At 40.0% G+C, this 20,949-nt stretch overlaps 3 protein-coding genes across 3 annotated transcripts; 1 reads left to right on the forward strand and 2 right to left on the reverse strand.

Moving 5' to 3' along the window:
* The first annotated feature begins 527 nt into the window (after positions 1-527).
* Positions 528-5,977, forward strand: mxd3 (MAX dimerization protein 3). The gene is made up of 6 exons (XM_039814170.1): positions 528-730; positions 1,382-1,484; positions 1,652-1,681; positions 1,845-1,959; positions 2,142-2,307; positions 4,943-5,977. Exons 1-6 carry the CDS (start codon positions 661-663, stop codon positions 5,059-5,061), a joined length of 603 nt encoding a protein of 200 aa, XP_039670104.1. The 5' UTR covers positions 528-660; the 3' UTR covers positions 5,062-5,977.
* Positions 5,978-6,594: 617 nt separating this feature from the next.
* prelid1a (PRELI domain containing 1a) lies at positions 6,595-13,361 on the reverse strand. Its single transcript, XM_039814169.1, has 6 exons — positions 13,226-13,361; positions 12,512-12,631; positions 9,956-10,181; positions 9,751-9,864; positions 9,069-9,147; positions 6,595-8,176 (listed from the first exon to the last, which is right to left on the reverse strand). Exons 2-6 carry the CDS (start codon positions 12,601-12,603, stop codon positions 8,055-8,057), a joined length of 633 nt encoding a protein of 210 aa, XP_039670103.1. The 5' UTR covers positions 12,604-12,631; positions 13,226-13,361; the 3' UTR covers positions 6,595-8,054.
* Positions 13,362-14,556: 1,195 nt separating this feature from the next.
* Positions 14,557-19,495, reverse strand: npy7r (neuropeptide Y receptor Y7). Its single transcript, XM_039814171.1, has 2 exons — positions 19,299-19,495; positions 14,557-16,444 (listed from the first exon to the last, which is right to left on the reverse strand). The coding sequence occupies exon 2, from the start codon at positions 16,405-16,407 to the stop codon at positions 15,292-15,294; it is 1,116 nt and encodes a 371-aa protein (XP_039670105.1). The 5' UTR covers positions 16,408-16,444; positions 19,299-19,495; the 3' UTR covers positions 14,557-15,291.
* Between the last annotated feature and the right edge of the window lie 1,454 nt (positions 19,496-20,949).

The raw sequence follows: 20,949 nt of genomic DNA on the forward strand, positions 1-20,949 counted from the left end.
CAAGTACATGCCAATTTAGCACAAATCAATATAGTTAGCCAAAATAGTAAATGTTTGAATAAATAAAGATGCTTGAGAGGAGGACACGAGGAGGGGATGGGGCAGAGTGATAGCTATGGCTCTGGGATGGGGGCTTGGCTGTCGATGCCTTCAAATGCTTTCAGAAATTTTGGCTTTGTAGGCTAATATGCCTAAACGACCCATACACGGACCATGGGTGTATTAAGAGAAAGGCATGGATCCATTGTAATACAAGAGGGAAAGTGAATCTTTACTTGACCGTGATATGACGTTAAACATCTAGACCTTCTAGATCTTAATTGTCTTTCTTGTTATTGTCACACTTTTTTAAATGAATATGTCACCTATATGAGTCCTCTCTTTTTACAAAAATAAAGCAACACATGCCAATTAGGTGGTCCTTTTTGTTATTATACCCGAGCAACTTAGTGCCCGCTGGATCGTAATTACGATTGTAGTTTCAAATGTCCGAGTTTACGTGGGACACGTGAATGCAGCGTCAGTGTTGGGGCTCTGTGGATTGAGGACGTAAGCACACAGACTGAGACAGCAGACACAGCTTCATCTACTTCAGGCTACTGACGCTTACACCACTGTAGGTTGTTTACCCGCGGTTGTTTTATTTTAACAGACTTAATAATGGACGGAAACGTTTGCAACATCCAGGTGCTTCTTCGGGCTGCTGAGTTTCTGGAGAGAAGAGACCGAGGTTGGTGTTTTATGATAACTGTCAGTCTACAGGGGAGGAAGTTGGTTATTGTTCAAACAACAGAATTCACAATGAAGCGACTATAACTTTGCATGCAAAACACAATATAGCTACATAGCTAATACAATGCGATTGTTCGAGAAATCATCAAGATTCTCGCTAGAACGCGTTTGTAAGTTATGCGATCTTTCCCATTGACTCAGTGACCTACATATCGGTCACATCATTGTACTCAAAGGCGCCAATCTGGTCCAATTTGAAAATGAATCCGAGCGGCGGTGAACGCTCGGTACGGTGAATAAAAGTGAGACAGGAAAAGCTATACTGTTCATTCATTGTGTACACACTGGTGAAATTGTATTGTGTATTTCTGCTTGTGAGACTACAGAGAGTAACTGTACAATAGGCGGTGTGATGGCGCCAAAAAACAAAAACGTCCAGCTGATGACAGCAGTCGATTGCTTTTGTCCTCCTCATCTTACAACTTAGGAAGATATAATAAATGGTATATATGTACATTTGTAGCACTATGGTTCACTAACGTTAATAATAGGAACTCTTTATTTTTATTTCTTTTTTTTACATTGCTGCCATTGAATTTCAGATTATTTTCTTATACAGCTGTGATGTATTTTTTTTTTTCCTGCACAGAGGCAGAACATGGATATGCTTCAGTCCTGCCTCTCAGTCCAGATCACTCTGACAAGAGAAGCAAACAGAAGAGCAAAAAGCTATCTGCTGGTGGTGGCAATAGGTAAATACATTGCATAACACACAACCGACAAGAGGGTGTGGTTGTGGAGTTCGACTTTCAGTTTTGACAAAGCACCCTTATAATGTCACACAAGCTGTCACTGCAAAGAACCAGTTTTTGTCATGAATGCATTTCGTAGCTAAACAAACCCTTTTCTGTAACTGCAGGTCAGTTCACAACGAGCTGGAAAAAAACAGGTGAGGAATATGTTGTCGTAATAAACGATATCAGATGTTATCTATCAAAGAAAAAGACACTTTTGATGGTGGCCAAAGGGAAAGAGGAAGCATCCATCTTAAACACCCTGTTTCCACTCGCGTGGACTAACTGAATTCTGTTGCTGCTTGTTGTGCTTTGTAGACGAGCTCAGCTGAGACACTGCCTGGAGCAGCTCAAAATGCAAGTCCCTCTGTCATCTGACTCCATGAGGAACACCACGCTCAACCTGCTGAGGCGAGCCCAACTTCACATAAAGGTAGACACAACACCACGGCATCGAACTGATCGAAGTCCTGGTTAAGAGCACTGCCGGTAGTGTGCATCTTGCTAGTAAATAGTGCCCGGGGGATCTCAAAATGCTTATCCCGTCTAAAATGTGGTCTATGTTATCCATCCGCTGCTCACTTGTGTGTGCGTCTCTCTGCTTTCTCATTTCAGAAGCTGCAGGAGCAGGATGAGCGTGCCGAGCAGCTGAAGGGCCGCCTGCGCTGGGAGCAGAGAGAGCTGCAGGTTCGGCTGGAGCAGCTGCAGAGAGGCACAGAGAGGATGAGGAATGACAGCCAGGGGTCGACTATGTCGTCCGAGAGGTCGGACTCGGACAGAGGTACGTCTGCCACGCACAAGAAGGGTCTCACCTAGGTGCAGTCACAGTATTGCCTAGCCTTGCTCTATAGCAGTGGTTGTCAAACTTTTTTCAATAATGTACCCCATTTGTATTATGTTTTTAAGCCAAGTACCCCCCTGACCAGCGATAGATTTACCAAACAACAGCCATGTAACTGAAAAACATTTAAATGCTAACGTAAAGGCAAGAATAGGTGGCAAATTAGGGCTGTGCTCGATTGAAGAAATTCTTAGTCGACTAACACTCATTCAATTGTATCGATTAGTTGATTTAATCGACAGATCTGTAAATCTGAGTTTCTCCGCAAAGAGTCATGCAAAAGCACCACTTTAATTCTCGTGTTTACCAGAGATGTGCTCGTACGTTTCTTAATAAGTCATTCAGCATGAAAAAAGTAAAAAATAAAACATGACTAATCGACTAAAGAAATCTAAGTTGACTAAGACCAAAACGACCGATTAGTCGACTAATCGACTAAGAGGGAGCAGCCCTATGGAAAAAAAGTATAAAAAAAAACCAGCGACAAAAACTTCGTAAAAAGCAACAGACTTGCAAAAAAAAAAAAAAACAGTAGAAAGAAGGAAGACAAACTTTGAAAAAAGTGACAAAAACCTTGAAAAGGGCGGAATTGTTTTTTGAAAAAAGTGACAAAAACTTCGACAAACTTGGAGAAAAAAGAAGACCGTCGAAAAAAGGAAGGAAGGCAAGAATTGATTGATTGATTGATTTATTAGACAGTAACAGAAATAAATGCATAACAAAATGCCAACACAGTGACATTGTACATTTATCAGAACTGTCGAGGATAACACAAGAAAGTTACAAACTTATTTCCATTGTGGTCCTCGTTGTAGTCTGACAAAGATGTCCAGGCAAGCTACAGATGACTAAAAGGTACCTTATGTACACTCAACCACATCCAAATACAAAATAAATACAAATATATACACTGTAATAATAAATATTCTTTTAAGACTACATAAAAGATTGAATCTAATTAACCAGGTAAAAAATAGTGACAAAAACTCACATACCCCCTGCAGTCCTCCAAAGTACCCCTTGGGGTAAATGTACCCCCATTTGAGAAAACCTGCTCTATAGCTTAAAGTGTGATTACTAGGACTGGGTATAGTTCAACAAAAAGATTTTTTCTATACCAATTTTATAAAACAAAAATAAATTAGAACATTACACATTACGGCACAAATCTTTCAATTTATTTTTCAGCTCCTACTACTTGAGCCATATCTCTGTGGGTAACGTAGAGTTCTTCCTGCGTGCCTCTATGATGTGTAACGTAGACAGCCAATCACCAGCATTATTAGATCATGGTAGCAGCATGCTTCATGCTTATTGGCTCACTGACGCTGATGAGATGTACTCCTTAGGTATTGAAATTGGGCATTGAATGAATGACAAGGCATTTTTCCATACTCTATACATTAGAGGCGATTTGGTCAGTGCCTTAAAAAGGATTGAATTCGGTACCCAGCCCTAGTGATTATAGCTTTTGTTTCACTAAGTACAACCTCTGGTTATTTTTGATCCATTATTCTGTCACACTCAAACCACTGTAATTCTGGACCGAATGGGAATTGGAAGCTCCAGAAAAAAAGGAAACCTTATAAAGATGATCTATGTCTCCTAATGATTTGTGGTTGACACATTTTAGTTGACACATAAGTCCTATATTATTATTGTAGTCTACTCATTAATAGTAGCTTAGAGTGTTTACATTTTACAAATGTGTGTTGCTATTTTCTGAGCAGCATTATTTGAACTAGAGCTTGACATTTACATTTTATCAATCTTAAGGGGAAATATATTGTGACGATATTATATTTTGTTATCATCTTACACAATTCTGTTGTCTGATTGAATGATTTTAAGGCAAGAAAACATCAATATTTTATAGTTTTATTTTACACTTCTGAAGAGTTTTGTCTGTCTGTTGTAATGCATTGAACACTCATTTGATAATTCTATGATTGCCCCCCCCCCATTTTCCATATCACAATGTGTAAAATGTAGCCTGACAAGCCAGACCCACATCTGGGTCTGGGAACTCCCCATTGACAGAGCTCAATCCGAGGGGCGGGATAAATGGTTGTCTTTCAAATTCCCTCTGCACCAATAGGATAGCGCTACAACCAGGCAGAGCAACGAAGAAGGTAGCGGAGCTAGTTGATAAATTCAACTTTTGCCGTATCTGGTCGGCAAAACTCCGAACACATCTTCCTTTTTTTAAGAAGGATTTCAGTGCCGTTCTTTTTTCAAAGAAAAGCTTAACTTCAAGTCTTCCAGAAGACCGCTGTTCCCAGCATCAGCAGCCAGGGAACGTTCCCTAAAGGTTCTTTTAAAAGTTCAACAAAAACAACTTTAAGAGAACGTTCCAGGAAGGTTAGCTGAAGGTTCCAAAATATTTTTACCTTTTTTAGGGAACGCTCTGGGAAGGTTCCCTAAAGGGTATGTGTTTGCTGGGCTGGCTGCAAATTAAATTTGCCGCCGCTAGGGTGCGTCTAGATTTCTAGGCTATGTAAAATGGGGGATATTGTGATATTTTCTCATGTTTCCGTCGGCTAATGTATTTGATCTTTGGTTGGTCACATTACAGAGGATGTGGAGGTCGACGTGGAAAGCATCGTGTTCGACTGCGTGGACTCTGACGGACTGAGCATGATGCACACCGATGCAGACCACTGTTACTCCAGCATGGACAAAGCCTGGCTATGACAGCAGTACGCCTACGTTAACTCGTCTAATGACAGTCAGGAAGAGAAGAAAAACATTCCAAAAAAAAAAAAACCAAGCCAACAGAGGAAGAGGGATAATGGAGAAACATGTTACCGTACAACAGAACACATTTTGTTTTACAGAAGGAGTAACTTTTGACATTCTCTTCAAAATATGTCAGACTACAAGCTAAATGATAATGTTATGAATGAGCTGGCTCCATTTGCACTGAATAGCAGTTAGAAACACTGGGCTGGGTGGGACATTACGCATATATATTTCTGGCATCAACCATTAATGGGATTTATTTCATAAGCCACGACGTGTCTGTAACTTGTCAAACTGTTCCACTCGTTCATCTTTTAAGGGCTTATTCGTTCGTCTTTAAGGGCTTTTTAAAATCCAAATAAGTGCTTTTTATTCAAAACTCTTAACTTATTCTTTACTACACTATGTATATTCTGAATTCTGCCTTAAATCAGATTTGGTCTAGTATTCCATACAGCTATTTAGCACTAATTTCATTTCATTAATGTCATGTGTAGCATGCACTTAAACATTAATATGTGCTATGTTTGTATTATTGTCCTATTATGTAAGTTCAGTCATGTATTTCTCTTCTGTTGCACAAAACGTCCACACATTGCACTTGTTTTGTCTCAAGAAGATTATGGGTATCTCAAAAAAATGAAAGCCGTAAACAGAAATGGAATGGTCATATTTGCACATTAATATCTGGCATTTTAGTAACTGGCAAATATTCATTTGGTGTATGTGTACACAATTCAGTCTGTGATCAAGGGCAAGAAGTTTGATTCCTGTATTATGGAGAGGTATAATGACCGACACGTTTTTATTCACTGCGAATATTAACTGGTTTACTTAGAAGTGTTCATTATCACAACTTTACACTTCATTGCTTGTGCATTTGTAAATAAAAATGTCAATTATGCATGCAACAAATGAATCAGTTAGGCAGGTAATTTATGCTGTAATACAAGTATGTATTATATTCATTGCTATATTTAATAACTGAAGGTGCTTTTTCCATTCACTTTTATATATGCAAGATGCCTTATTACCTTTATTAGTATGTATGCATTCATCGGTCTCTCCGCCCAGTAATATAATGTAGCATTTTTGTACTGGTGTAAGCTTTTTTTTATTGAATAAATATTTTCTATATTTATGTGCAGTGTCCTGATTTTTACTGGACCGGTTGGTTTACAATGATGAAACTCAACAGTACCCAACTTGATTTTGCTTGCGACGCGTAAAACATTATTGCCTATGTGTGACTCCTCTTCACCGGTTGTTTTTGTTTACTGCTGGTACTAGTACAGACGTTTCCCTGTTTTATTTTAATATTATTTAGAGGTGAAGTTCTGTAGTAATTGATGAGAAAAAAAAGCTATGATTACAGGAATTTGGTATTGTAGAAATCTAGCAACCCCTTGAATTTGTCCTGCAACCCCTTGTGGGTGTCTGGCAGTAACTATACAGAGATACAGCTCATTCAAAGACAACACAGCATGATGGCTACAAAGGAACGCTCCATTTATTGACAAGCTGATACTGAATTGATATACACTCACCTAAAGGACTATTAGGAACACTTGTAATATTTCTCGTTAATGCAATTATCTAATCCACCAATCACACGGCAGCTTCTTTAATGCATTTAGGGGTGTCGTGCCTGTCTAGACAATCTCCTGAACTCCAAACTGAGATTCTGACTCCAATTCTGACAAACTGTCAGAATGGGAAAGAAAGGTGACCTAGGCAACTCTGAGCGTGGCGTGGTTGTTGGTGCCAGACGGGCTGGTCTGAGTATTTCACAATCTGCTCAGTTACTGGGATCCTCTGATGGCTACTTGCAGCAGGATAATGCACCATGTCACAAAGGTCGAATCCTTTCAAATTGGTTTCTTGAACATGACGATGAGTTCGCTGTCCTAAAATGGTCCCCACAATCACCAGATCTCGACCCAATAGAACATCTTCGGGATGTGGTGGAACGGGAGCTTCGTGCCCTGGATGTTCATCCCACAAATGTCCATCAACTGCAGGATGCTATCCTATCAATATGGGCCAACATTTCTAAAGAATGCTTCCAGCACCTTGTTGAAACAATGGCACAAAGAATTCAGGCAGTTCTGAAGGCGAAAGGGGGTCAAACACAGTATTAGTAGGGTGTTCCTAATAATCCTTTAGGTGAGTGTAGTAAGAGCACATTGTTGCATGGGTTGTATCAGACCTAAGCTCAATGTACTAGACAAGGTAACATTTTTGCCTGTGTACATGCATTTTAAATTTAGGCCAAGACACTTATGTCCATTGCAACCACATCTTACTGCTAAGTATTTCTGATCAAGCTATGACCGTCAACAATACGGACCTTTCTTCAGTCCACGAACTTCAACTTGAAGCAATCAGTCTTGGTAGGATGATTAAGGTGTGGTTGGGTGAAATGAACTAAAAGATAAACTCTTATTATTTGTGACAAAACATATAACTGCAGTAAATCATAAACATGAATTTGCATTAATTGGATACTTATGTGGTATGCTAATCTAAGCGGTTAATAATACAAAGCTATTACAGAATAACATGACATACTGAAAGGAACAGAGTAAAAAGTAAACGTTCATGGGCACAAAGGTCGGAGGAACAGTATCAATTATTATTTTATGGCACCCAGAGCCATATTCAAGCATTCCTCTAAGATCTCTATCCATGGTAAATACTGAGATGATCTAGTATCAAAGGTACAATATATTCTAGGAGGTTGGAACAGGCTCTTGAACCCAGCTCAGGCCTTATATGGTCCACCCACCATTTGAGTTGGCGGCTTCCTCATAGAGGTCCGGTGTCTAACCCATGACCGGGATCAGTTTGTCTTACCCCCAATGCTGGGGGGAGCGGGGGTGGTAAAGATAAATCTGTCGCAGTATCCGTGGCAAAAGAACCGCTTATATATCATCATCAACTCATCACACATATTGTTTCTTGTGGGCCTGTGAGGCGAGGTCTTTGGCTTTCTCCTTAGCTGCCAGTGCCGTCTCTCTTGCTCGCTCCGTAGCAGTTTCCGCTAAAGTTCTCGACGGAGTTTCACCTACAAAAGTCATAACATATGGTTATATCGGTGGAATTATTCGAATATTTATGTAGTTCTAGAAAACCTACGCAATCCCTTCATAGCCCTGAATTGTGTAATAAACAACAGACACAACATTTCAAGAATTCGTCTAATTTGCACTGATTTCCTGCTCCTCTGTGTGTCGGTGACAGTTTTTTTTTTTACCAACAATACACCACCAGTGCTTCAACAGGAAACAGGTAGAGGTTGATACACTTAAAATAGGTAACAAATATGTTTAGCTTATGTATTTAATACCTTTACTTTGTTTGAACTCAACAGTCAAACCTTTGCAACACATTTTACAATTTTAACACAAACTGTCTTCTCACAAATTCAAATCATACAGTTAAGCCAGTAAGTGAGTAGCTTTCCTTGCATGGCCTCATTGCAGCCAAAGTGAATATCTTAACTTTCTTATAAAAAAGGTGATTTTAAACATTGGAAGCACTGTAAACATACAACTGAAATTCCACGCAATTTGAAAAAAGTCATTTTGCATATTTTGTTCCTTTAGGAGGTTCCCAAAAAGGTAAAGAATCCCAACCTTTTCTGTCATATCCCCCATTTAAAAGTGGTTTAGCAAGTTAAGCTTCACCCAAATCGCTGTTAGTTTTTAGATTTGACCGATATGTTTGCTCAATGAGCATCACCCAGTTTCTCCTTTATTTCCCTTCAACCATTTGTCCATCTTGTACTTTACATCTGCTAAGAGCCTAACTAGCATCAGAGCACTTTTTCATTGCAGATATTTTGACTTGTCATAGCAGGAAAAGCACAGGTGTTGCCAATACAAAGTGACGATGCCTTCGTTCCACCAACTAATGTAATGCACTAATTATAGTTGTTAATATTATTGACAATTTACCTTGCATTTTGGCCAGCACATATTCAAAGCCCTTCATGGTCTTTGTAACACTGGTCTTGAACCTTGCAAGACCAAATTCCTGGAAAGAGAAGACACAAAGTCAACAGAGACAAAAATAAATACACTGAGCCAGAGATTAATGTGTCAACATCCTATAACTCATATCAGGGTTAGGTCCTGCCCCTGTAGAAGTTTGACGACTGCCATTGTGGGCTGTGTCAGCAGGGAACAGGAGGCTGAGTACAGGGGTGCGGTGGACTGAACACTGAACACATGCAACTTTTATTTTGATTAAAAGTTATACATAGGCTCTACGAGAGCATTCACATTTGTTGCGGTCTGCGTCACCGGGACATAAAGTCACATTTTTGGGGAGGTGCACGTCGGGCTACGACATAGGCTACGGTGTGGGGTATGTATCTCCACGTACCTACGTACATACCTTCCGCGTGGATTCAGTGCAGTAGTATAAATCAAGATTAAAAGGAGTTGTTGGTGGACTTTGGGAAGCAACCTAGGTCTTGGCTGACAGCTTCAGGAGCTCAGCTGTTGCATTTTAACACTATGTGTTATGTGACCAATTACAGAATGATAGATAGGTGGGCGAGTCTTCCTTTCAGACACCCGACACCACTTTCCCTGAGTTGTTACGTAGTGTGGTGCTCCACTTTACTCTACTGACCTGAATAGCTCTGGAGAGCCCATAGATATTGGAAGAGATCCAAGCTTCTCTTTTTATCTGTGTCCAGCTGCTATTGTCAGGGTTAATTTGGTACTTGCACCGCTCTTCCACGGACTGGGACAGAGAGAGAGAGAAAAAAGCAACATGAGGCCATGTTATTACTTTGTGAAATGGTGAGTGCCTCTAGAAGCAAACACTGAGGTACCATGAGGCGAGCGTGGCTGATGTTCCATGTGAGTGTGGTCATGGTCCTTTTCTGAGGGTCCACAATAGAGTCCTCAATGATGTATGCCGAGCTGGCCATGTGCTTTGGTAGGTACCGCTCCATCCAGCGAGGCGCTCGGCTCGTTTTGGTCAAGAGACGTCTGGAAATGAGGCAGTTGGTTGGAGTAACCTCCCGGAAAATGATGTCCTCAGTCAAAACATGGTTACTGTGGGAGAGAAGATAAGGCTATGGATCAAGACCAGACAAAACCTCTGTGTCATACCTATAAATACTTCTGTCAACATCATTTTGTTTATACGATCTCACGAAATGGGAAGAAATTCAAACAAACAAACACTGGCATGTGAAAAACTGAACAAGCAAGTGTTTAGCAAGATAATAGGCTTTAAAACAATTCATCGATAATCAAAATTCTTGGAGATTTATATTTTTTGACCGATTAATCGCTTAATTTGATCATTTCAGCTAGAGATGCAATTAACAACTATTTTCACAATCAATTAATCAGATGACCATTTACTTGATAAATCAAATAATTGTTTGGTCCACAAAATGTCACAAATAGTAAAAAAAAAAAAAAAAAAAAAATGCCCATCACAATTCCCCAAAGCCTAAATAGAGCTCAACAGTCACGCCCTCCTCTGAGAGACCTTGGGTTCCTGAAGTAAATTTCCCATTAATTTCTCCCATTGATGTCTGGAAAAAATCTGTATATAAAAGAGTTTTAGACCATGCCTTAGGCTAACCAGCTACGACGTGACTCATAAGCATACAACTTAGCATTGAGTGAAAAAAAACGAACAGAAAATCAAAAAGGTACAAAACTGTGTACATATTTTCATTATCGAGCGAAGGAACTACTCATCCCATAAACCACCGCGCACCACTTAATAAAGGAAGCTAATGTTAGTTTAGCTAACAGCTAATTCGGCTAACCGCTAGCTGAGACAGCATTTAATAACTTTAAAAGACCCTCAAAATAAAACCTGAAAATAACCGTTAAAATATATAACAGCTGTTACGTCAGCTGTAGCCTGCTTTACCCAGTGTTTAGTTTAAGTTAATGTTATTTTAGACTGAATCAAGCTATCAGCTAGCGGTTAGCCGAATTAGCTGTTAGCTAAACTAACGTTAGCTTCCCGGTGGAGGCTAACGGCAGAAGCGTGGAACAGATCATGATTCGTGCAGTGTCGTACATCCTCGTCAAATATGATTATCATCTTGCGTATGCACATGACGGATCGTGCAGGCAGCTCCCGGCAGTTCCACCAATCAGAGGCATCACTGTGGGATTGTTCAGGATTGTGGGTAATGAAGTACTTATCCAAGACCTTGAGAATAAACGACATTTATCTCAAAATAAGGTTGGTGCCCCATGAACTTTTGGCATCTATATGAGCATATACAATCGCTTAGTCATGTCGTAGCTGGTTTTAAGTCTATCATACGATTTTATGGCTTATACTCCAATTGTCAATGCAGAAATTGCATTGTATTTTTACTTCCAGAACCCGCTGTTTTTGTTGAGCTCTATTGACTTATTCAAACTGCTTGTTTTCTCTGACCAACAGTCTAAAACCTAAATATATGCAATTAAGTATCATACATCTATCGAACAACCATATCACTGAAAAAATATATATAGCCTACACAGTTCCGGTCAAAAGTTTGGGGTCACATAGAAATTTCCATTACAGACAGAATACCAGCTGAGATCAGTTGCATTTTTTTTTTTAATCAGGGCAGCAGTTTTCAGATTACATTACGTGCTTACTTAATTGTAAAAGGGTTCTCGACTGTTGTAGAAGGAAGTGGCTGATCTTTAATGCAATATCTACATTGCCCATTATCAGCAACAATTCATCCAATGTTCCAAAGACACATTCTGTTTACTAATCTGATATCATTTTAAAAGGTTAACTGAGAAAATTTAGTAGGGGGTCTGGGTGTCCTCCACCAGGGAAGTTTCGAGGATCAACGACTTCATTTCCTGTATTCGGGTACAATTTTATGCACCAAGTTACGGTGGAAATATCTTTATCTTTATTATTTATCCTACGTGAAGAAGAAAAACGCCGATGACAATTCAAAATATATCAAAAATATAATGGAAAGTATGTTGTAGTGGGTCATTGGGCATTTTTAAGTGGGTATATGGAAATCCTGGAGCCTTCTTAGTGGGTATACTGCATATACCTGCGTATCACATAGGCTACACTACTGGTGTGTCATAGGTTATCAGCTAATCATTTGTTTAATATGTAAAGTTGTACGGAACTGGCATTTGAAATGAAGTGGAGTTGAAGTATAAAGTACCATAAAACAAAAATACCAACGTTAGTACAAGTAACTCAAAACTTTACCCAAGTACACTGCTTAAGTAAATAGACTGTTACTTTCCACCACGGTTTACCCTTTTCCTTATCAGTATACAAATATTGAGACATAGAATAGAAATAAAATAGTAATAATCCAAAGAAGATAAAGAAGTTTATGCAAGGAAATGGTATACAGACTACCACTCATCGCCCTCACCTGTAAGGGTTGGGATATCGTTGCCAGAAAGCAACACAAACTTGGTCCCAGTTGCTTTTGAGCAAGCCTCCGCAGCAGAAATACTTCACCATTGTTCCCTGCGTTTACTGTGGCAAGAGCCTGTGTAGATACAGAACAAACAAAACCTAGCTTTGATATAACAGTGCTGGACGACAGTGCTGAGTTGTTGTAAACACAGTGGTTTACTCAACAGCAGTTTCGACGATAGAAAAAAAAAATCATGTTTTTGTACTCAACAAAACAAACCATGGATGGATTACATGATTTAGGTTTGTTTAAATATTATACATCTAAACTGAATCAACGCCGTTAACTTTCCAACTAACGTTATACGCTATGTTACATGACTGCTGTCAGTCAGATAAAAATATGATAGGCTATTAGACATTCACTGATATTACCTCACAAATACCACGCTGGGCCTTCTGGTATGGCTTGCAAAGGCAACGCGGCTAACATTATGAGCACACAGACGGATTAATATTTCTACAGCGAGTGGCTAACATCAGATATAACGTTACTGCCACATTTCTCACGTACGCATTCCTCTTTAGCTTCCGCATTAGCATGCGCTAGCCTAGCACGAAGCAAACCTTATGAATGAATGGCACAGTAAGTTATGACCCAGACATTTCTCTGACCGACATTCAATAAGCAAATGGCTGCGTTCATTTCAGAGGCAAAGACTGTTACCTGTATGGCGACAACACTCAAAAGACAAGTATTTGCATGTTATACTCCTGTCGGGATGAATTTCACCGTGCAGCCACCATGGCAGCAAGCCACCGACAGTCTGTCAAACGCATGGTCAAACGTGATAAGGTCAAACATCGACGACACATCCGGTAGGTGGTGCAAAATGCAAATGCGATGCCCCCCTTGAACACTAGAGGGAGCAGGGGACTGTGCAAAATGCAACACAGCATTTAATAGTATTTGTTATCTGAAGAGTGAATTTTGATGAGAAATGTTGGGTCAAATGTCATGTAATGTTTTCAAAACAACTTAAAGTGGCATCTCCTGCAATTTGTCTCAACTCAAGGGTAAAACAACCACAACATTATTGTGGTAAATAAAATCTGACCTTGTCTTGCATGTTTTTGGAGATATATCCCCTTCGACAAGCCATATTTTGGGACAGATGGATAATCTCTAATGCATACTAAAATTATCCCTGAAAACATCTCCAGTCTGCAGCAAAATCTCCACACATTATCCACACTAATGCCCAAAGGGGTTTAATGTCGTGGGTCTGGGCTCAGTGTTTGTCTGCTGGTAGTCCTGAAATAGGCTTACTTTCTATCATAATCTATATAAAGGATATAATAGGCTAAGCCAGGAAATCACTAATGTGGGTGTCAAGAACCAGCAAAACAAAACTAATATGTATTTCCTTTGCTGTAAAATGAATCACTCTGTGTAATCCACGTTTGTCTGGTTGTTCATTAAATGCTTCATTGGATGTTAGTTGGACCCACTAGTTCTTTTTGTTTTTGTTCAAAATTAAGTCTAAATGTTTATGTGTAGGACTTTGATTCACCCTGAAATGCATGCTTTGCTTCTATTTTCCCTCTATGTACTGTATGCTGTTTTCCCATCTATAGATGGATTTTCCAGCTGTCAGGTTCAGAGAATTAAAGTCTATTTATATTAAGTATGGAGGGTACATGCACTATGGACATGCACCAATGCGCAGACTACTACCCACAAATGTTTTGAGTAGTCTACGTATGGTGTCACTGTTCAATACATTTAGTAATTTGCCACTATTTTCAGTTTTACTATGCACCCAGACAGTATCATTTACTTTACTACTTCCTTGAATCCAAGCCAAGGTCTCTTTATTTGACACTTAAAACGTATTCTGATAGTCAAATTCAACTCTGGGAGTTAGCCTATATGTGCAGTGGGAGCTCAATTTGTGTGCACAGAGGCCGTAGGGTTGATTATGTTCCTGTATTCATTTTCAAAAGACCACCAACAAATAACACTTTAGCAGCTGATTGTTAAATTCACGTTTTATCCTTTTACATACCCTCAAAGCAGCTGCTAACATTATATGATGACGAAATCAAGAACTCTCACTTTGATCCCATTCCTTTCGACACAGATGTTCTGCTGGCCCATCTAATCGGGAACAGCTGGTTGCCAGGTGAACATAATTAAGTTTCTGGTTGGACAAAAATAGGCTCCTCTGGATTCGACGATTGGATGAGGATTGAATGTTACTCTGCAACAACATTGGAATTAATCCAAAATGCAACATTTGGATTGATTAAATAAAGATCATCCAAATGTTTTGAACAGCCAACAAATAGAAAAACAAGTGTGAAAAATTCAACTTGTTTATACAGTCATTATAATCACCTTCTTCCTCTCAGTAAGTATGAACAAATCAATAGCCTGCAGGTGAAGTATGCAATGGAGTGCAAAATGAATTGAACTTTACTTACCAACAAGAGTTCTGCATTTACAGGAGACACATTATACATTCTACCGAGTTAATTAACAGCCTAGTTAACATCTTAAACACATATTTGAATAGATTTGACAAATGTATTTTCACTAGATGACTACCATTGACCAAGGAAAGAAGAGCCTTACATAAAGCGATTTGCATGCAAAGCTTTGAGCCCTCTCTAGTGACATAGATACTCAACATTAGGCCATTTAAGTCAAAAGGCTACTTTTGAAGACAAACCAGAGGTGCGTTTAATGTGTTCAGTAACATCCTACAGGCTTTTTAAATTGTGTTAATCTCATACAGCAGTCGGAGGTTGTCCGCCATTACGACCGTTCAGAGTCCGCCTTCTTGAAGAGCGTGTCCTGAACGAGCCCTCGGGGTGGAAGGAATCTGGTCTATCCTCACAACGGAAGACCATGAGGAAGCCATTCCTGTAGTTTTTATTCATCCACCCATACAGGAGAGGGTTGGTAAAAGTCGAACACATAGCTATGATATGGAACACTGTGTATATTAGTTTGTACTCCTTAAACCTGAGCACCAGGTCCAGATCACTGGCCAGCTGAAACACATGGAACGGCAGCCAGCAGATAGCAAACACCACCACCACCAGCGCCAACATCTTGGTGGTCTTTTTGCGGCGGTTGATGCTGTCGATACGGGTGGACGGGCTGATATGATTCTTCAGTTTGACCCAGATGCAGATGTAAGTGTAAATGATGATGGCTAAAGGAAGAATGTACTGTAGGAGCAACATTGAGAGGCTGTAGATGACTCCGTCCCTGCTGGTCCCATGGGGCCACTTCTCAGAGCAGACAGCGATACGCAGGTTGATGGAAGGGATCTCTTCATGGCGGTACTCTCTGAAGATGGCCAAGGGTGCTGCCAGGACAGCAGACATAGTCCAGGTGAATGCCATGATGAGGAAGCTGGAGTGCCATGTGAGGCGCCGGCCGAGGTGAAAGATGATGCAGCGGTAACGCTCCAAAGCGATGACAGTCAGGGTCAAGATGGATACATGCACACTCAGGGCCTGGGCAAATGGCACCATGTGGCACAACACAGACCCAAACTTCCACTCATCTAGCAGAGTGTAAACCAGAGTAAAGGGCAAGCAGAGAGTGTCCACCAGGAGGTCTGCCACAGCCAGGTTAGCTATGAAGAAGTTGGTCACTGTTCGCATGTTTCTGTACCGAATAATCAAGTAAATGACAAGAGCGTTCCCCACCAGCCCCAGCAGAATGATGAGGGAATAAGCTGTGATCAGGGTGATCTGGACTCCAAGGTGCTTGGTGATGTCAGTGTGGAAACCAGGTGGATATAAACCCATGCTGTTGTTGAATAGCAACCAGGGATTGGCTTCCCCAGCATCCCCTTCGCTTGTGGTGTTGGATGTGTCTGGTGGGCTCATTTTATCGATAGATGCCAGATCGAGGCAGTGCCGACACCTGAGGAGAGAAAGCACATCAAATGAAATGATTTTGTGACGCGGGACAGGCAGAACAGTGTTCCCGACAAGCTATGAAAAGAAAACGACAAAGGTAGTCATTGCGAAAAAAATACTTGAGCTTGAGGTGTTTATTTATTTCCCCACATTTCTCTCCAATTAAGAATTCCCAACATGCCTTATCTGCATTGCTTGTCACTTGTCACTACCTACACCACTGTCGGATAGAGATGGCGTCACCAGTCACTTGTCTTCACCAGGAGGGTGTGACACGTGCACGCTTCCTTATGTATCCCCCTCTGTGCAGGTGTCCCAAACAACCAGTATGACTTTCTGAAGCAGTAACAGGATTACCCACTGGCTTCTCATTGCCAAAGACTTCTTTTGGATTGAATACCTGAAAAAGCCAGCGGTACCCCTGCTGGGAACCCCAGGTCTCTTTGATGGTGGGCAATTATTCTGAACACCCGTATAGCTCCTGGTCCATTCTCTCACTCTCTTTATGCTATACAATACCTTTTATCATTAATTTCATTCATGTCATTTATTCTCATGGTCTCCTTCTCAGCATAGAATGAACAGCATGAGCCAACCTCTAATGAAATCTCACTAAACAGAACTGATACACAACTATTTAATTATTCTCTTCTTCTTAATTATTCTATCACCTGGAAAAGGGTTTGCATTGTAAATGTCACACTGTTATTAAGTCCATTTTGTATTTAACTTGAGAGTAATGAAAGCAATGCAATTTAAAAGATAAGTGAATTCTCTAATGGATGCCGCCTAAGTATCAGAACAAATGGATGTTCTGAAAAACAAAGAAAAACGAATGCGCATCTCAGTAACAGAGGATGAGCAATAGAAAATCATCTCTCTCACTTGAACCCTCCCCCAAAAACAGACCATATTGCTACCTAGAGCTATTTATATTGAAAATGTTTTTCTCCATTTCCTGGGTACAAGTATTTGTTTGATTACAGCATGCAGTTTTCCAAGGGACACAAACACCTGTGTCATTATGAAGACTAAAGGGAAATGATGAAGAAAGCAACGTGATCAGGAGGAGTGAGGCAGTTCAAAGCAACATCATTAGAGCCACTGACTGCTCTCATACACAGTCGGCATCTCATAAAGGCAATATTGTGTGGTATGCCTAATTTCTGACAGAAAGATCAACGCTGGCCCATGTTACACAACCGTATGTTAGTCAGAAAAATATTCTCTCTTTTCAGTACTTTCTATAGTTCATTATCTTGTCATCTCTTCCAATTTTCCTGCAAGAGGCTGAGAGCTTCTGCTGAATACAGACAGGACATTTTCTGACTGCATGTATAAAAACTACTCTCAATGTTTGAGTCCCAAATGATGCTAATAATGCTACATCTACATCCTCATTAAGCAGATTATTTCTAATTACATTAGATCAGTGAAAGCCTCAGCCAGAGGCTTTCAACAAATCCACAATACTCATTTTTGGATGTTAAAAACTAGACACTTTTGTTTGTTTTTTTGCGTCAAACACCATGTTTTTAAAGTTTTCTTTATGGAATTACTGAGAAAAACAGGACTCCATTTAGTGAGAGGTCATCTTTTTGGTGATAGACACTCTTTGATTGTTCTAGGGATCCTGTAGCCGATTCGTGTCACAGACTATAAGACACACAATAATTTAGTGAAATCTTCGCATTTTAAATTATTTTCATTGTCGAAAATATAAAATAAATGTTATTTTGCTGCATTGTTGTGTTTCTTTATTGTCATATCTATCTACACATTAATGACACTGTCCTCTCTGCAATTAACTCCAAGCAGCAAAAGGTCTATAAGTGCATATATATACTGTATATATATGTATATATGTATATATATATAAATGTGTGTGTGTGTGTGTGTGTGTGTGTGTGTGTATGTGTGTCTGTGTGTCTGTGTTTGTGTTTGAGCTGTGTCTCTAAGCTAGTTTGCATGTCTTCGAAAATAATAATAATAATAATAATAATACAGCCTCTGGGCTCCACAAGATTTAAGTACACATGAAATGTCAGGTGTTAGGCCTAAATGAGAGGAAAGTATCATTGATATAGAATCTACAGACACATTGTGTGTCATGAAATGACTCGCAGGATATCTCTGAAACTAGAGGGACCAAATTGTGGCAATGGCAACTGTCAGTGTTGCAGTGCCAATAAAGCAAAACGCACGCACAGCCTGCCTGTACCCTCTGTCACCAGAGCAGACAGCCATGCAGGAGCACGCAGGGATTTATCAGGCACACTGCATGCGACATGTGCACTTTACAAAGCATCAGTAATTTGCCAAAGCACCCTTTCTGATCAGCGATGGTAATCCTTGACTTGAGGCAAGCTGATCGTGCCACTGAGGAATCTGTTACCATACACCTGCTGGAGCAAAACCAAAAAATAACACAATTTAACCGACTTCTAGTGAACTCTACGCACTGCCATCAAATTATGATGAGATACCTAATTCACAATCTATTAGCCATTGATTGTGCGGTCGTGCGTAATTTTGTCGCCATTTGTTTAACTTACTGAATAGTGCGCATTCAAATATTTTCAAATGAGCTCTCAACGCTTATTCAACCGGCTAGTGCAAAGCGTCTGCCTCCAACACAAATAGTCACATGTGGTACGCAATTTGGACTTGCTTTTTAAATGCCTCCCACATATCCAAATTACGCACATGTTACAGTTTCAGCAACTACAGGTTACGCTGCACAAAATAACTGAGCATTTAATATTTTTCTCCACAGGGATATATTTTTGCCACTAAAGTAGCCTCGCAATATTCACTTAAAGTCTAAAAGAACGATATCCACATATTAATGGACTCACCTTTCCCCCTATATCTCCTTTTGCAAACGAGTCTTCACTGGAGAGTGGCGTAAAATAAGGGGGGAAAATCCCGAAGCTCCTCCCAAGCTGTAGCGCCCAGTGCGCATCTTGTGGCTCGACTGTGCGTTCCTGAGGCAGGTCTACAGGATTCAGTGTGAGCGTCCACATCAGTGCCAGGGACTGTCACTGGAGATCTGCTCTTTGCAGATCATATTTTTCAAGTGAGGAGTCTATGTAATTCCATTTCCACTGCATAACACAGTAAAGACAATGTAATGAATAGCACAGAATGTCCTTTAAATTGCCAACGCAGAGTTACGTCACTGAGTTTATTGCATTTTGCAGTTTTATCTCCATTTGTTATTCATTTTCTTTCCAGGCAGGCTTTCCACTTCCTATCGGAAATCGTATACAAGTGTACAACTTTGAATGGACTTTGGAACAATTCAGGATTGTAAATCAAATCCTCATATATTGCTTTATTTGACGCTTCACTGTCACAGCTGATCTAATTACAGCAATCACATGAGCAGCATTAAAACCAAACTGTTGTGCTGTTGTGCAACAAGCCAGTTAATTGCATGATACCACACATCTCTTCTGTGAGTTCCCATTACGATGGAAATAGATGATTGAATTGTAGTACATTTGAACAGGGTTTGGTTGTGAATTCCAATCAAAATTTTAATATTTTGGGTGTCATTCACCACCTGAATAACTTAAAATCCTATGGGGTTTGAATGAATGAGGTTATTGTGTGCCCTGGAGCCGTTTCCCCTCATATACTGTAGCAATGCTTGGAGAGGTTTGTGAAAAGATAGGAGATTTCTCAAGGCTGATTTTGATAGTGTGTGCAGTATAGGACGTTTCCAAGGTAAGAACAATAAAACTCTAAACTCACCACAAAGCAGTTACCTTGAAATAAATGGGATGAAGAGTCTCTAAAAATATCGAAACAAGAAGACATAAACAAATTGGAGAAAAACAATGTACATGTATTTGCAGACTCTGTTTGAAATTAGTTTTTTTTTTTAAATCTTTATCAGACCTGTACATTGTTAACTATAGCACAGAGATGTAGTGGGAATGTCACCAGATAATTAAGGACCTGAAACATGCTGTCACTTTGAATTAGACATAACCAAATGTTATGATAACAGAACAGCATGTCTCCCTTATGCCTTGTCTCTGCATAATGGAGCAACATTATATGTAATCCTTGGATCCTCTTGGTGGGATTTTATTTGATGATGCAATAATTGGTGCACTGATTGACTCAGCAACACATATTACCCTTATTGACTGGGGCAGGCTGTCTCTCCACCTCAATTTATTCTTTCAAATATGAGAGCCGTCTCCCAGCCTCCATGTGCACTGGGTCACTCTGCAGTCAAGGTTGACTTTCCTTAGCCTGACTTGAATGCGTTACTGACAGGCTAAAGGATTTCAGTCCTTGCCACAAACCTGCTGATCTCCAACAGGTTCTGAAAGTGGCGAGGAGGTTTCACAGTGTGACTCTGTAGAAAATGATTGTCAGTTTAAGTTAAAGCCAGGGGCGGGGCTGGAAGGGGGGCACCCCCCCCCACCACTGAAATATGATTGTGACTGTCTGTAAAAAAGTGCTATATCAAATTTATTATTATTATTATTA

This window comes from Perca fluviatilis, chromosome 10 (genome assembly GCF_010015445.1).
Source record: "Perca fluviatilis chromosome 10, GENO_Pfluv_1.0, whole genome shotgun sequence".
NCBI classification, from domain to species: Eukaryota; Metazoa; Chordata; class Actinopteri; order Perciformes; family Percidae; genus Perca; species Perca fluviatilis.

What these genes read in the sequence shown, in the direction of transcription:
- mxd3 (XM_039814170.1), top strand. Translation starts at nt 661, where the DNA reads ATGGACGGAAACGTTTGCAACATCCAGGTGCTTCTTCGGGCTGCTGAG. An exon ending in TCTGCTGGTGGTGGCAATAG is followed by an intron (nt 1,485 to 1,651) that starts GTAAATACATTG and finishes CTGTAACTGCAG; the next exon opens with GTCAGTTCACAACGAGCTGG. An exon ending in GAGGTCGGACTCGGACAGAG is followed by an intron (nt 2,308 to 4,942) that starts GTACGTCTGCCA and finishes GTCACATTACAG; the next exon opens with AGGATGTGGAGGTCGACGTG.
- prelid1a (XM_039814169.1), bottom strand. Translation starts at nt 12,603, where the DNA reads ATGGTGAAGTATTTCTGCTGCGGAGGCTTGCTCAAAAGCAACTGGGAC. An exon ending in GGCTCTCCAGAGCTATTCAG is followed by an intron (nt 9,148 to 9,750) that starts GTCAGTAGAGTA and finishes TTCTCTTTCCAG; the next exon opens with GAATTTGGTCTTGCAAGGTT. An exon ending in TGTGCTGGCCAAAATGCAAG is followed by an intron (nt 8,177 to 9,068) that starts GTAAATTGTCAA and finishes TGACTTTTGTAG; the next exon opens with GTGAAACTCCGTCGAGAACT.
- npy7r (XM_039814171.1), bottom strand. Translation starts at nt 16,407, where the DNA reads ATGAGCCCACCAGACACATCCAACACCACAAGCGAAGGGGATGCTGGG.